This window comes from Equus asinus, chromosome 20, assembly GCF_041296235.1.
Source record: "Equus asinus isolate D_3611 breed Donkey chromosome 20, EquAss-T2T_v2, whole genome shotgun sequence".
Classification (NCBI taxonomy): Eukaryota; Metazoa; Chordata; class Mammalia; order Perissodactyla; family Equidae; genus Equus; species Equus asinus.
This window is the reverse complement of record NC_091809.1, coordinates 56,032,376-56,047,183: the sequence shown is the minus strand read 5'-3', so window position 1 is coordinate 56,047,183 and position 14,808 is coordinate 56,032,376. Positions and strand designations below refer to the sequence as shown.

The 14,808-nt window shown below is 37.3% G+C and overlaps 1 protein-coding gene across 1 annotated transcript in view; it reads right to left on the bottom strand.

Annotated features, from left to right (window-relative positions):
- Nucleotides 1–14,808, bottom strand: part of GUCY1A2 (guanylate cyclase 1 soluble subunit alpha 2) — a 282,766-nt gene that overhangs the window by 241,465 nt on the left and 26,493 nt on the right. The window contains exons 2-3 of the mRNA XM_044752485.2: nt 12,695–12,756; nt 5,192–5,313 (exon numbers count right to left, since the gene is read on the bottom strand). Of these exons, the coding sequence (XP_044608420.1) occupies nt 5,192–5,313; nt 12,695–12,756 (184 nt within the window). The remainder of the gene's footprint in view (nt 1–5,191; nt 5,314–12,694; nt 12,757–14,808) is intronic.

Sequence of the window (14,808 nt, the reverse complement as noted above, 5' to 3'; positions counted from 1 at the left end):
GAAACTGTCACAGCCAAGAGGAATCTAAGGAGACGTGACAACTAAATGAAATGTGGTATCTTGAGTGGGATCCTGGAACAGAAAAAGAACAGGTAAAACTAAGGATCATGAAATTTAGTTAATAATAGTATATCTACATGGGTTCATTACTTGGGACCAAAGTCCCATATAAATATAAGATGTCAATAATAGGGGAAATGGGTGTGGCATATATGAGAACTTTGTGCACTATCTTCACAACTTTTCTATAAATCTAAAACTACCAAAATTAAAAGTTTATTTTAAAAAAGCTCAAAGGGAAAAGCAAAGTAAAAACCTACCCACTGAAAAATCAGAGAAGAGAATAGACAGTCTGAAGAATTTAGATGTGAAAGGTTGCCCTCCCACACAGAGAAGAGGAGCTGAGCAGAAATTTGCATAGGGAAGCAATGCATTAGAGATAAAGTAAGAAGATCCAAAAGAAAGGAATAAAAATGACTGTCACATTTTTACAGTAATGAAGAGTAGCTAAGTATCAAGAAATTTATTAGGATACATGGGAAAAGGCCTTTCATAAGATTTAGAAGAAAATGCTCCTAAGAGAAAAAGAATCTCTAAAGGAGGAGAGAAAGCATTCCACATTTCTATTCAATATACTTACATCTTCTAAAACTGATCTGCATAATTTAAGCATCAGTTTTTATTGAAGTGTTTATTTTATACATATTGGAGGCAGTGTCCACACTCAGTGGTCTCATTCCTTTTCAGGCCTACCTATGACATCTAATCATTTCCAGCAAAGTATGCAAGCAGAGAGCAGAAAATAGAAGTTCTTTCCAATTTACATGGAACCACTACTCAAGGCCTCTGTTAGGAATTAGTAAAGTGACAATATTCCTAAACTTATCAATTAAAAAAAAATCAATGGCATCAGAAATAGAGCCTTTTGCAAGCTTTGTGCTAGGCCAAAGACGTCTAACATATTAAGTGACCTATGTACCAAGATCAGCTTGAAATCTTGCAACCAACAGAAGCGGCATAGCATTTACTACAGCGTCAACTATAAAACTGTGTGTCAGGATGGCAAACACCATCACCCTTAACTTGCACTGTCAACACCTGATATCTAAAGAAAAATATACTGTTTCTAAACTGAAAATGATCCAGATTACAGTGAAACTGCACTCTCCTCAATACCAATGAGAAACAGTTTTGATACTACTTGTCACATACAAGCAAGTATCCCAAGTACGTTTTGAAATAGTAATGAACTAAGTAAAATGCAATATCATGACAATTATCATAATTCAGAGAACTAGAAAGACTTGTGTCCTTAGCATTAGAGGGGTGAGGTACAGTCAGTCTCAGTCCAATGACCCTGGAAGGCAGCATGAAGCAGTGGAAAGAACACAGGGTTCTGAATCAGACTGACATGGGTTTAAATCCTGCTTTTGTGGCTTGTCATTGTTGACAAAAGAAGGTAACAACTTAACATCTCAAAGTATGTTTCCTCACCAAAAAAGTGAGCAATATTGACCTTCCAGGTCTGATGCAAACATTATTTTGTGAATATTCAGTAATAAAAGCAAACACTTTAGCATTTGTTATATATCAGTCTATTCTGAGTACTTTATATAAATTATTTAATCCTCCTAACAACTCTAGGAGGTATGGAATTATGTTATCCCTATTTTATAAATGGGAAATATGAAGTATGGGCAGATTAAGTAACTCATTCCAGTTCATACAGGTAGGAAGTAGCCAAACTACATTTCAACCCAAGTCTGGCTTTAGTCTTCGATCTAAACCACTACATTATAATATCATTATTAAATCAGTTCCCCTCTAGCCACATTAACTCCTTCATCTTATTAAAATACTGCAAATATTTACTTTTAATAAAAGAGAAAACATATCAATTACCAAGTAACAGTAACAAGAACTATATTGGCAGAATTTACTTATTGCTAATCTTAATTCATCAATAAAAATGGTGAGTGGTTAACGTAGCAACTTGTTCTCCAAGATGCTAAATATGTTAAACATATTTCAATTCACTGAGCAGTTATATGATTTAGAGTTATTCCAAGAAAACCCCCAAGGTAATCTTAACCATAAATAAGGCTAAATAATTCTGCAGTTTTATTGCCAATTAAAAGGCTGCTAAACTCACGTTCCAAATCACAATAAAACCAAAATGTACATGCACATTAACATATAAGCAACAAATTCTTATGACAAACAATAACAACAAAAAGTTCCACACCAGCTAATTATTCTGGAATCTGTGGCACTTTAATAGAGAACTCTGGTTTCACAGTATTTCAGAGTCCCTGAAAATATTGCAAGGTCTAAGCCCCAAAGGTCATTTCCTCCATCCTCCTCACTAGCACCTTCCCAACAAATAATCACATGACAACATCACTCTGATTCTGACTTTAAAGGTGCTAAGTTTTGGAGAAGATAAAGCCCCACTCTAGCAGAAGACAGAGAAAACTCTAATGAATATTATTTTACAGTTCAAGTCCTTCCCAATCATTTTGAGAGAAAATGCTCTTAGCAAAAGCTGTGTAAAACCATGCTTTGTTAATACTTGGCAAATAACTAATGCTTATTAAAACAGTAAACCTTAGTTTGCTATAATTCATCAGTAAATGAATTACCTACAGTTCTCATTTCTATCTGATTCCTGTCCTACTGTGGTATGTCTTTTTCCTGCACCATCTCTCCCATCTTACAGCTCTTGACGCTCTGCAACTGAAACACCCATGACCCCTTTCACAGTATTAAAACTTGTTAAAACCGAAATAGTCATACCCTCATTTATTTTAAATTGTATATGGCAAAAAGAGCTATACAATTTATCATCTTTCTCCCTTAACTCTCCCTACCCAGTCTCTGCCTCCCTCCCCTCAACAGTACCTAAGGTCACTGCATAGGATCAGGTGGCAACACTTTAGCAACAAACACAGTTCAGACCCTTTAACGCTTTATCATAGATCTTTCATTGTACCATTCAACCGTAATTTCCAAGAAAATACTCAATGCTGCATCTCATAACAGTTTAAACACATTTTTACTACTTAATTGGAGCTAAAAATGGGCTCTGCAGATTCTGGCTAGAAAAGGTTTACATTTTTCAGACAACTAAAATTAGAAGATCATTTTGGTGTGCTAAAGACATGTACCAAATAAAGCAGTCAATTTAACACTAAAAGCCTCCAGCAGAGAGGGCATCGTTCACAACCATCTTTGTATAGCCTTTTTCCACAGATTAAAAGCCTCTTTAGAGTACTGTACTGCATTATCACAGTGACTGCCAGAATCCCAAAATGAGGCAACCAGATGATAAGGAGCAGCGTGTACTTAATATCCCTAATTTGTAAATGATGAGACAGAAAATAGCAACAACTGGTTTCTAAGCCAACGAAAGAGAAATAAATGGCAAAAATGTTGATATCTGGAAATAGTTCTTTCCCATTACTAAAGGGACTGTAATGCACATGTGTTTCCAGGGAGTCCTAGGGAGGAGGTGACAGAATAAATGCATGACAGATGCACAACTGGTCTTCTGCAACAAGCTTTCTCCCTCTCTGCAGATCCCTTTTTATTCCACGCCAACTGTTAAACCCAAACTTCAACCTGAAGAGCCAGTAAATGATCAAACTACCTGGAGTTTGTACTAAGTCAATAGAGATGGCCATTTTGAAAGGAGAAAAATTTGCTACTCTGATCACATTTTCTGACTTATGACTTTGTCTTTTTTGATGATAGGTGAAGTATAAATAACACAAAGATGAGTGAACAAACACATTTCTAGTCTCTACCATAACTCTGTAACAGGTTAAGAAGGTGAGAGAAATATGTATTCCCCAATCCTAATATTCTAACTACACTCCCCAAAAGTGATAAATATAAATCATAGAGTTGGAAAATTGCCCTCTGGTATTCACAGAGAAGGTTTCCAGGCATCAGAATTTCTCTTAACCTGGTTGAAACGCTATTTCTCCATGCCAACCTGTGCCTCCAACTCAAAAAAAGGCTTCCTTTCTTGTATGGTACGTTTCTGTCCAGTGAATTAATTCTTGCATTCTCATAAGTGATTACACTTATTACATAAGTAATTTAAAAAATGAAATCTAAGCAAGCCAACATTAATTATAGCTCATTAACTTGTTAAAAACAAGGTTTTCATTGATTATGACCAGTAAAGCTGTTACTTTTGTCCTCAGAGAGTCTATATTTCAAGAGTTAAGAAAGGACATTAGTTAAAAGAGAATAGACACCTCTTAGGCACATAATCACCTGCTGGATCCATGCCAGCCTCTAGCCAACAGGTGGCAGGTATTTAGTTATATCCTTCAGAAGTTTAAATTTTATAATATTGTGCTTTTTACATTTTGAGAACAACTCATCATTATTTGGAGGGAAAAAGTCAGCCCTAATATCTCTTTTCTTGAAAAATTAGTATTTATGGAAATCCAGACTCTGTTACACAGTCACTTTCTAAATTATAAGCACCTAACTTAAAACTACTCTTTCCCTAATATCATCAGGTAGCACACTGCTGGCTGCTCTTTTCACTCTCTACTTAATCTGCATCTCATGCAACTCTGAAGGGCAACTAAGCTGTACTGGGCCAGCAGTGTCACCTGATGGTTACCAGGCCCTCTGTCATAAATACTGGTATTTTCAAGGTGGACACCCCCTCCAAGCAAGGCACAAAGACCTCAGTAGATGACCTGCCTCACTGCCCCCAAGTTGTAGAGTCCACTAGAGTCCACATGAGCCATGCTCCAGTCCCAACCAGGGCCTCCCAGAAACAACAGAGTAATAATAATAATAGAAATAATAGAATATGATCTTTGAGAGGAGAGGGAGATCCCCAATTTCAGCCAAGGGTAAGAGCCAGAAAAATATGGATTATAGGAAGCTAATAATACTAACATAGGAATATTTAGAAAAGTTTCCCTGGAATGTAAGTATTTTTATTATACTGTTTTTCAATCTCCAAGTGAATGACGTGCATGTAATTTCCACTCAAACATCTTCAGGAATGTTGAAAGCAAATCACTTCAAGACAATATCTTGGTCTCAATTTACCATAGTCTCCAAATTTCTCTTTAGTAGAAAATGAAATGTTTACACCTTTACTTTCCCCTTTTCCCCTCATTCATTCTCTCTCAACCGTATAAATATATAGTTAATATACCGAGTATGTTAGCAGTACACTGAAGAATTCCTGAGACATCTTCAATTTCCTCTTTGTTGGAATGGTCTGCATAGGAGCATCTGTTAGAGATATTGTGGAAATTCTTTTCTGCATCCCTATAACTAAGAAGAAAACAAAATTAGCATATGGAGAAATTTTTGAAAGCATCTGCAAATGCACTCATACATACGTGCAAGAGTACGTAGTCTCTGCTTTTGGCGTCATTACGTTTTAAAATAACTGAAGCTTCAAGATATAATTTCTGGCATAACCCATCATGAACATCAGCATTAGCAGTGTGGACCTGGAACTTCAGACAATCATTAATAAGCTAACTATGTGTGAAAAAAAATGAGGAGAACCAGAAAATATATTAGCTTTGTATAGCTAATGTTTCCTTATCTGAGTGCTTCATCACTGCTGGTCAGCTGTTTCTATAAAGAAGTTGCCTAGGAAAAGAATAATTAACAGGACTAATTTGGTGCACTAGCACTCACTTGTGTTGAAAGTAAACACTCTCAACCTCTATCACAGACAGTGAGGAAGACAGCAGTACGGTGTAAGGATAACAAAGAAGCTAATACAGCATTTCGAGTCTGACAGAATCTGAATCATGGTCTTACTATTTTCTACCTGTGACACTTTGGGCAAGTAACCTAATCTCTGTTGGTCTAACTTTCCTCCTTCATAAAATGGAGATACCTCCTAGAGTGCTTGTGAGGACCAAGTGACAAAATGGCTATTTAACAAGATACTGAGTGGAACTTTTCCAGTTGCCTCTGAATTAGAGTTAAGGCACCAAAGCTGAAGACAATAGGGACCAAATGCTCCCCATGCTCCAAAAGAGTAGCCAGGAAAACCAGACATCTCCTTCAGAACTTAAGAAGTGACTAAATAGTTACTGCCACTATCACCCACCACGAGCTTACAGAAGCAAAGGAATAGAAAAAGTTCAAAAGGAAATCCTCAGAAGAGTGAGTAATTGGCCTGGGAAGAGAATGGTGTTGTTCTTTTTTCTCTCCCCTACAAGAAAAGGAGAGAAGCCCAGTTGGTGAGAGAGGGGTCCACCCCTGCTAGAGATTGGGAGTTGTATATCTCATTCCTCAGTGAACATCTGCTGAGGTAGTGGAATTCCTGATCACCCCTCCGTGCCTGATGGAATAGAGGAAGAAGGTTTCAGAGAGAGTTATTGACAGGGAAAAAGAAATAGAGCCAATTGGGATTGGCCTACAGTCCCATCATTTGGCAAGGCAAAAAAGATGAGTTTCCCATGGGTTAGGGAGATATCACTAAAGAGAGGTGAGGTCAGGTTGCCACGTCCTACTGCTTCCCAGTCTAGGGACTACCAGCCAGGGGCAGGGATCCCACTAGCAAGACTATGGAGTGCTCTCCACAGTGGGGACATCTGAAGCAGTCATGGCAGAACCGGTACATGTACCTCCCTGAGGGCCTTGCAGCCAAGAGAGGACTATTACAACCAACAGTAAATTAAAAAAAGCTTCTGCCATTTTCCATTTTATTCCTGCCTAATACAACACATCAGAAGAAAAAGAGACTCAGAAAGGAGTGGCCTGGAGAACAGGAGTGAAAAACCACACCATACCCTGTCTACAATGCATTCCAAGCTCCTCAGGCCAACACCTGACCCAGGCAGAAAGGAATATAATACTGAGATTGGATATGAGATTGAAGATTTGGATTGGTCTGGAATGCACTTTACACTCCCTGAAAGTCTTTGGAAACAAAACAATCTACCCAAGCTATTATCAAAGGGGACTCAACTCAGCAATTTTGAAATTATTGGAGAGAAAAAGTAAAATGATTTCATGTTTGTACCCTCACTGAGACCAGACTTCAATAAACCAGTTAGGCAAGATGCTTACTACAGTTTCCAGAATGCAGGAATCACTAATAAAAGGTAGAATGGGGAGCACAGTTGTGAAACACAGACAAACACAGGGTTATTTTTAAATCAAGCTCCATCACTTTAATCAGAGTGAACTTAGATCAAATATTTTTTCTCTCAGCCTCAATTTTCTCATCTGTAAAACGAGCTTAACACAATGATCCTATGAAATAGACAGTTAGGATTAAATAAAATAACAGATGTAAAGTGCCCAGTGTATTGCCTCAAACACAGGAAGCAATCAATAGATATTAGCTTTCGTCTAACTTGTTTTTATTCAACAACATAGGTAGTTATTCTACATAAATATATGAAAGTGAAGCTGGATCACTTTTTAGATAAGATAATTTATAACCACAAAATCTGACCATGAAAGCATAAGTAATATCATTGAAGTTTGTTTCCCGGAATAATCAGGGCTCACCCACTGCTAATTTTACTTCTAATGTTCTATTGAAATTATTCTAGCTTAATCCCTATTCAATTGTCAAAAGAAAAAGGGAACAGAAGGTTGGCTGTATAAAACAAACATAGGGCCCACAGTGATAATTGGAGTAATAGAATTTAATTTTAGATGACTATAGGAAATGGCGTCTCAGACTAAAATGAGGTTGGCAGCAGTCCTACCCATGATATTAGCACAACAATGCTTATTCTGGCAAAAGGTAAAAAATGAATAGCATGATTTGAAATGCATGTTTCCTTACAAAATATATAATGAATGAACATTACATCTCAGAAAGATTTTCATGTGTCTTCCAATCCTAGTTTTAAAGAAATCTCTGCTTTGTCGGCACTGCTGCAGGAATTCATTTTTGTGAGCTATAGACCAGTAGGAGTCGTGTAGTATAAACATGAGTGAGAGCAGTTGGCTTAGGCACTCTGGAGGCAGAAATGTAGATGTAAAAAAATCCAAACTCTCTGTAAGAAGAAAGCTGTAGCTGGAACATGAACTGGGCATGTTTAGCTCCTGATACTAAACAACCAATTCCAAACTTGTAAAGGCTCAAGGAGGACAGGGAAAGGATACAGCTGGAGGATAAAGGGAAAGACAATCAGCAAAAACTGAGATGCAGTAGAGTCTGATTCTAATAGTGATAATAATAATTCAACGAATGTATTGATTGTCTTCATGTACCAGGCACTGTGCTAACTACTTTATATGATTCTATGACTTAACACATTATCATCATTAATATTTCATTAAAACTTCACCCCAACCCCGCTATTATTCTCATTTTAAAAATGAGAAAACTGAGGCTCAGGGAGATTAAGTAATCTGTCCAAGATCATTCAAAGGCAGAATCCGACTTTAAGTCCAGTAGAGCTGATATGTCTACTTCCACAGCACATTTTCTCAATCCCCTGCTCTACACTATATGACAAAGATGCATAGAGAGGGGAGGACACACGATAACAGCAAGAAAGACATCAGAAAAAAAGTCATCACAAATAAGATTTTCCTCAATCCTGAGTTCCTTTTAATTTCTAAGGTGAATCCTGCCTGCCTCCTAGTTGCCCTTTCTGCTTCTCACTATTCTTTCCACTCTACATGGCCCAAAAAGCTAGTCCATTGCCTAGAAGCTTCAGTTAAAGAGAGACAGCAGAACATAAAGATGTACACTGATAGCCTGTTTTTTCATTTTATCTTGAGTGAAAAAGACTGGGCTATGTGAACAAGAAGCTATCCAAGTAGGCATACTTGTGTAGAATTTATATAGTAATGAAAATCTATCCCAAAGTCAACCCGACACACAGTGGCAGAACATTAAGCAAAAATGGGAAACTACGCAAATAAATCAGTATAATTTATACTATAAGGAAAAAGGTCTTGGATAGCAGAACTAAAGATTTTAGAACTGTAATGGACCCTGGAGATTATTTCAATCCCTCATTTTATACTCCCCTCCCAAGCACAACTTATTCTTTTATCCGCTATAAACATACCTCTGCGTACATTCCTCTAGAGTGCAACTTACTCATTTATTCACACTTCCCTCTCCAAAAAAATTATTAGTCCCTCTTAAGTACCAACCATTTATAAAGGCACAGGAATATGGAAGTAAATAAGATAAATAGCCAAAAGAAGAAAACAAACAAAACAATATAGGCTAATGATAAACTCTTTGAAAAGAAATAATAAAAAATGATTGGGGTTGGAGATTAAGGTAAGGGATGGAGGGCCACTTTAGATTGGGTGGTCAGAGCAGGTGGGCCTTGCTGAAGAGAGGACATTTTAAAAGACACCTAAATGTATAAAAGAATAATCCATGCAAACATCTGTGGACAGAGCATTCCAGGAAAATGGAAGAGTACATTCAAAGGCCTTGAGGCTAAGCAAGTTGAGAAACCAACAGGTGGCTGGAGTGGCTGCAGGGGAGTGAAAAGGAAGAGTGGAAGAGGATGAAATCAGGCCAGACCACAGGGAGATTCAAATTTTATTCCATCTGATAGGTCATTATATGGTTTAAAACAGGGTTCCAAAGTGTGATACCTGGGCCAGTAGCACCAGTATCAACTGGGAACTTGTTAGAAATGCCAATTCTTGAGCCCCACCCAGACAAACGTGATCAGAAACTCTGGGTGTAGGACCCAGCAATTTGTATTTTAACAAGCTGGCCAGGTGATTCTGATGCACATTAACATTTGAGAACCATTGGTTTAAAGTAAGAAAGTGGCATGATCTAATCTCTAATCACTTCGCTGTCATGAAAATATAATGTTGAGGGGCAAGAGTAGAAGCCTGAAAACTAGATCAAATCGCTAGGTGAGAGACAATGGTGACAGTGAAGATGAACAGAAGATTTATCACACTGCATGAATAAATTATTGTAGCACTCATTTTCACAACTTGTATGATCTCAATGAATAAATAAATGAACAACTGAATGGATAGGTTAAAGAATAGAATAAATGTTTAAAAACAAAGTTGCTGAGGTACGGAGAGGCTATCATACTCCCTAACAAGAAGCTCCATCGGCTTTTCCCTCTCTGTGTGATCCTTTGAATAGCTGCTCCCTGCATTCAAGTCTAGGGCTTGGAGACTAAAAAAGCCTAGGAGAGTTCCTATGGGCTATGGGTATAAGAATTCATCAAGGAGCAAAACTATACAATCCGAGAGCTCTGATAAATGACACAGATCCAAGGGCAGAGTTTTAAAGCAGAGGTAAGGGAGGATGAGTAGGTTAGTGGTTGGAGGCTGAACCAAGAAATTAAGAAGAGAAGGGCTAGCGTGTCTTCTCGGTTATCCTTCCTGATTCTTCATCCCAATCCAAGGCACCTAAAAGCTGAATTATCTCAAGACAAGCTTTAGGCAAAGCCCAATTTCAGGGATTAGGAAAAGCATCTTTCCCACCCTTACTTCCCCAGAAATATGCAAATAATACTTGCCAGCACTTATTCTCAATTGCCTGAAATCCCTTGAACTGTAAGAAACACATTGCTTTCACAGTTAGAGAAAAAAAATGCCTTAAATTGTGTTTTTCAAGAGGAACAACACATACATGTGAATACATTTTAATCCAAGTGTTAGTGATAATAGATGCTCTCCTTTTTCAGTATTGAAAACAGAAATAGAAAGCAGAAAGATAAAAGGCAAAAGAGAAAGTGGACAGGCAAGTTACGACTGAGGGAAGAGAGAGGCAAAGTCAAGAAAGGCAAAAGTGACAGTGTTGCTGCCAACTCGCCCTTTTGGTCTTCATCAGCATGAGTATAAACAGAGGCAATGAGCAAAGGTACTTCAAGTCCTCAGAAGTCAGCCAATACCCAAGTGAAAATATGCTAATAGGTCTATTTGGAACCAGTCGGACATCAAGACCCCTCTTTATATTGGAGTTGCATTCCCTGTCTGTTTTCTTTATGCTATGCCTGCAATAAACAGAACTGGAAAAGACCATTTAGGCAATGAAAAAAGAATCTCCACAGCTATGTCTACAAAGATGGAGAGGAGAGTTGAGGTAGTAATTTAGATAAAAGAGAACTCCATCTTACTAACAGAAAAAAGAATTTTCTGCTGATTATGGTAATATAGTTTAGTTATCTATTTTGATCACATTTACAAGATTCCCACTCCAATTTGCCATGAAGACATACTTTAGTTCACAGATGAGACTATTTCATCAGTTATCTGATTTCAAAACAAAGAGGGCATTCATAATTCCAGAAAATGATTTGCATTTGATTACTGGTATTATCATTAAAATATTAATAACAATGATAACAAACATAACAGAAAATAATTATGTAGTGCTTACCACATGCCAGGAACTGTTCTAAGTATATTGACTAATTTAATCGAAATATCATACTTTGAAAGTAGCAAATTCAGTGAGAGTGATTAAGTTTTATTTTAGAATATGTGGGGAGAGATTAATTTGACATTCTTTATCTCCGTTAGGATAAACCATTTAAAATCACTAATGGCCTCAAACTAAAAACCATCTCATGAGTTTAAATAATATGTTTTTCCTAGTACTGCACTCTTGAGGATTGATATGACAAAGTTTCAAACCAATTCCCTTTTAAATGACAATTAACATAATCATCAAGCACTTAAAGTATATGGCATTATACTAGGTACCAAGATTATTTTTCCATGAAGTTTTCTTCCCTTCTGTTCTGAAAAAAAAAAAGTACACCACACCCTAATAGCTGAAAATATATTCTTGATCCCCATGGCAATGATTATTAGCCATAAATGTTAAATGATTCTCCAATGTATTTAAAGAGGTACTAGGGTTTAAATCTTGATTCCTCAAAAAGTTCTTAAAATCTTACAAACATAAATCATTGTAGCACTTAGAGAATATTAGCAATGTGAATTAAAAATATGCATTGCCTCTGATGTCAATGAATTTAATTTAAATAGCTAGATTGCATCAGAAAGTGAAATTAGGCTTCTGTATTTGCCAATTGCTTTCTGCCATAGCCAATCAAAGGTATACCTTACACTTACTTGGAGCTTTCTGTTTACAAAATACTTTCATTGAAATGATTTCATTGAATCATGACATCTAATCCTTGATTTAGTTATTATTATCATCACCCTTTACAAAAGGAGATAAATTTACATAGAGGTCTATGTGCTGGTGAGCCTTGAATTCCTATCTTTTGACCTCAAGTCGTCTTACTTTACACTATATCACAACCACTTAAATAAAAATATGAAGCATGTGACTCTAGCTAAACTGGTACCTCTCACTGCACTGTGTTAAGCTTGTAGTGATTTTGATTAAACTTTACTGAAGGAATCTAAAAATCCCATTTAAAGCCTTTCGGTTAGTACCAATAAATCTTACCATAGTACTAAGGCAAACTATGAAACAAAAATTCAGTGGATTAGAATGAGAGGGTAAGAGCACAAGAAGAAGAAAAAAAAGAACACAAAACCAATGGAATTTCATTTAAAAGGACTGAGGGCAAATAAGCCAAAGGAAATCATTTCAAGGGGCCCCCATGAGCCCCAACTCCACACTGAGAGCATAGCCACTTTGAAATAAGGTTGACCTGGGTGGCAGAAAACCACATGCTCAACAGCCATGCTTGAGTAATCATCTTTAATTTGCCCCCAATAATAACCAAAATTCATTTTTACTTACCCAATAACTTGGTGCTCATAATACTGTAATGTCCTCTTGAGAGTTTGCTGTATCATCTGAGGCTACAGAATAATAATAACAATAAAAATACATTATCAGCAAATCAGTTCCATTCCCATTCTGAGCATCATAGGCAGATATGTAGCTTCTGGTTTATCTCATAAGAGTTTTTGCTTTACAATATTAACCCATTATGCATTTTGCCATGTATTTTCCCCACAGGAACTAATATGAAGCGCTCAGCAATTACCCCGAATTTCCCAATTTCAAGTATGATAGCATTTCCTAACCATATTTTTCCCAAGTCTGTTGTACCAGCTATTATGTTCAATGAAACACTCATCGGCTGCCCACAATAAACCTAGGCCTTGGGGGCATTGGAGAGGAGACGTACTGAAAAAACATGGGTTACGCCCAGGTCAGGCCTGACTTCCTTAGGAGATTTCAGACAAGGGTCCTGGAGCCTCCTAGAGTGGCCACAAGTGCTTTGGGAAAGAAATGGGGTTTGCAGCAAATAATACCTAAGCAGCTCATGACCAAATTTTATAATCCTCTCTTCTTCATGACAGCTGAAGATAGAGCTTCTTAATCCCACACCAAGAAATTATTCTTAGACTTATTTAGGCATCAGAGCCTGAACTTAGAGTTTCATACCCAGGGAGCCGTGAAAGCGACACAAAGATCCCAGAACATAGATTTTATTAACAAGTTATGATAAGAACCAAATTCTCAGTGGCAAGAGTATGAATTTTTAAAATAAGAAAAATTTATTTTAGTCAATGAAGCAGGAAAAAAATTATAAAAGGCTTATCAAAATATTGATTCATTAGAGCCAGGGATGAATTTTAGGGGAATATAATGACTCTTAACACAGACTCTTCAAGATGCAAGCCAGCAGGGTAGTTTGGTAATCTCATGGGCTGCCACTAATTAACTACACGAACCTAAATAAGTCTTAAAAGATAATCTGCAGAAAGGATCTAGCACAGTGCTGGTACCTAAGAAGCAGTTAATAAATATCACAGTTTATTTCTCATCCCTATTCCTTCAGAATGATGGTCTTAAATATAGATAATTTAAAGGAGACTCCACAGGTCCTTGTCAAGGTGCACTTGAACCCCTTTCATGTTCAGCTCTTTATGAAAACATCCAGAATAGATGTAATAATCTCCCTACCTAACACTATTCAAAGTTTCCACATCCTCCTTGCTAGGAAATGGTTATTTTAAAGATAGAGTAATGTGAGCTTCATTTAAATCACAGGCATCCGTTGAGATCTATCCTACAATACCATTTAGGAGAACCCTTTCACTGAGCAAATCTAAGGCCTCAGACATATTCCTCACTTTAGCCAAGCCAATTCAGAAATTAATTTTCAGAGGCGTCAGCCGCCAAGTGTTCAAAGAAAGAGGTACAGGGCCACTTCTTTCAATAGCTGTTTTCCAATTATAGCAGGTTAAAAAGACAAACACGAGGCCTCAAACTGGCACAGATGTTTCTGCTCATCAGGATAGAATCACCGCAGAGCAAACAGAATCTACCTAGGAAAGAAAAATCGTTCCTGAATCAAGAAGCAATAGAGCTGTTGAGAAATCTAAAGAGGATGAGGCATACACAGCAATCCTAGTGCACTTGAAGTGGGCTTGAAAAAACTGACCCACGGCCAACCTAAACCAAGTCATTATCAGTCACTGGCTCAGGACCCCTGGGATCTGGGCCTCTTGCACTGGCTTGGCAGTTTCCGAGCTAAGATAACTTTCTCTCTGGCAACATGCCCTAAAAGCAGAGAATATCCACAGAGGGATTATCCTTCCAATAACCTCTGGTCACAAAACATGGAACAGAAAGCAGGCACTAGAGTGCACAGGGTCAGTTAAGACCAGAATGAGCTCATTTGTACAAAAGGACATTTTTCTCCTGTACCAAGAATTTCCCAGTCATTAAAAAGCACATGTTTTTGAAAGGAGTTAAGCCTTTTAAAGCGCTTTTTCTTTTGTGAAGCAATTACTTTTACTCCCCAGCAGGAGTTAAATGTATAGTTTCCAAATACATTAAAAGAAAAATGCTCTCCGGGCATGTTCAACAAAGTTTCAACTTGGTACAGCATCCATATA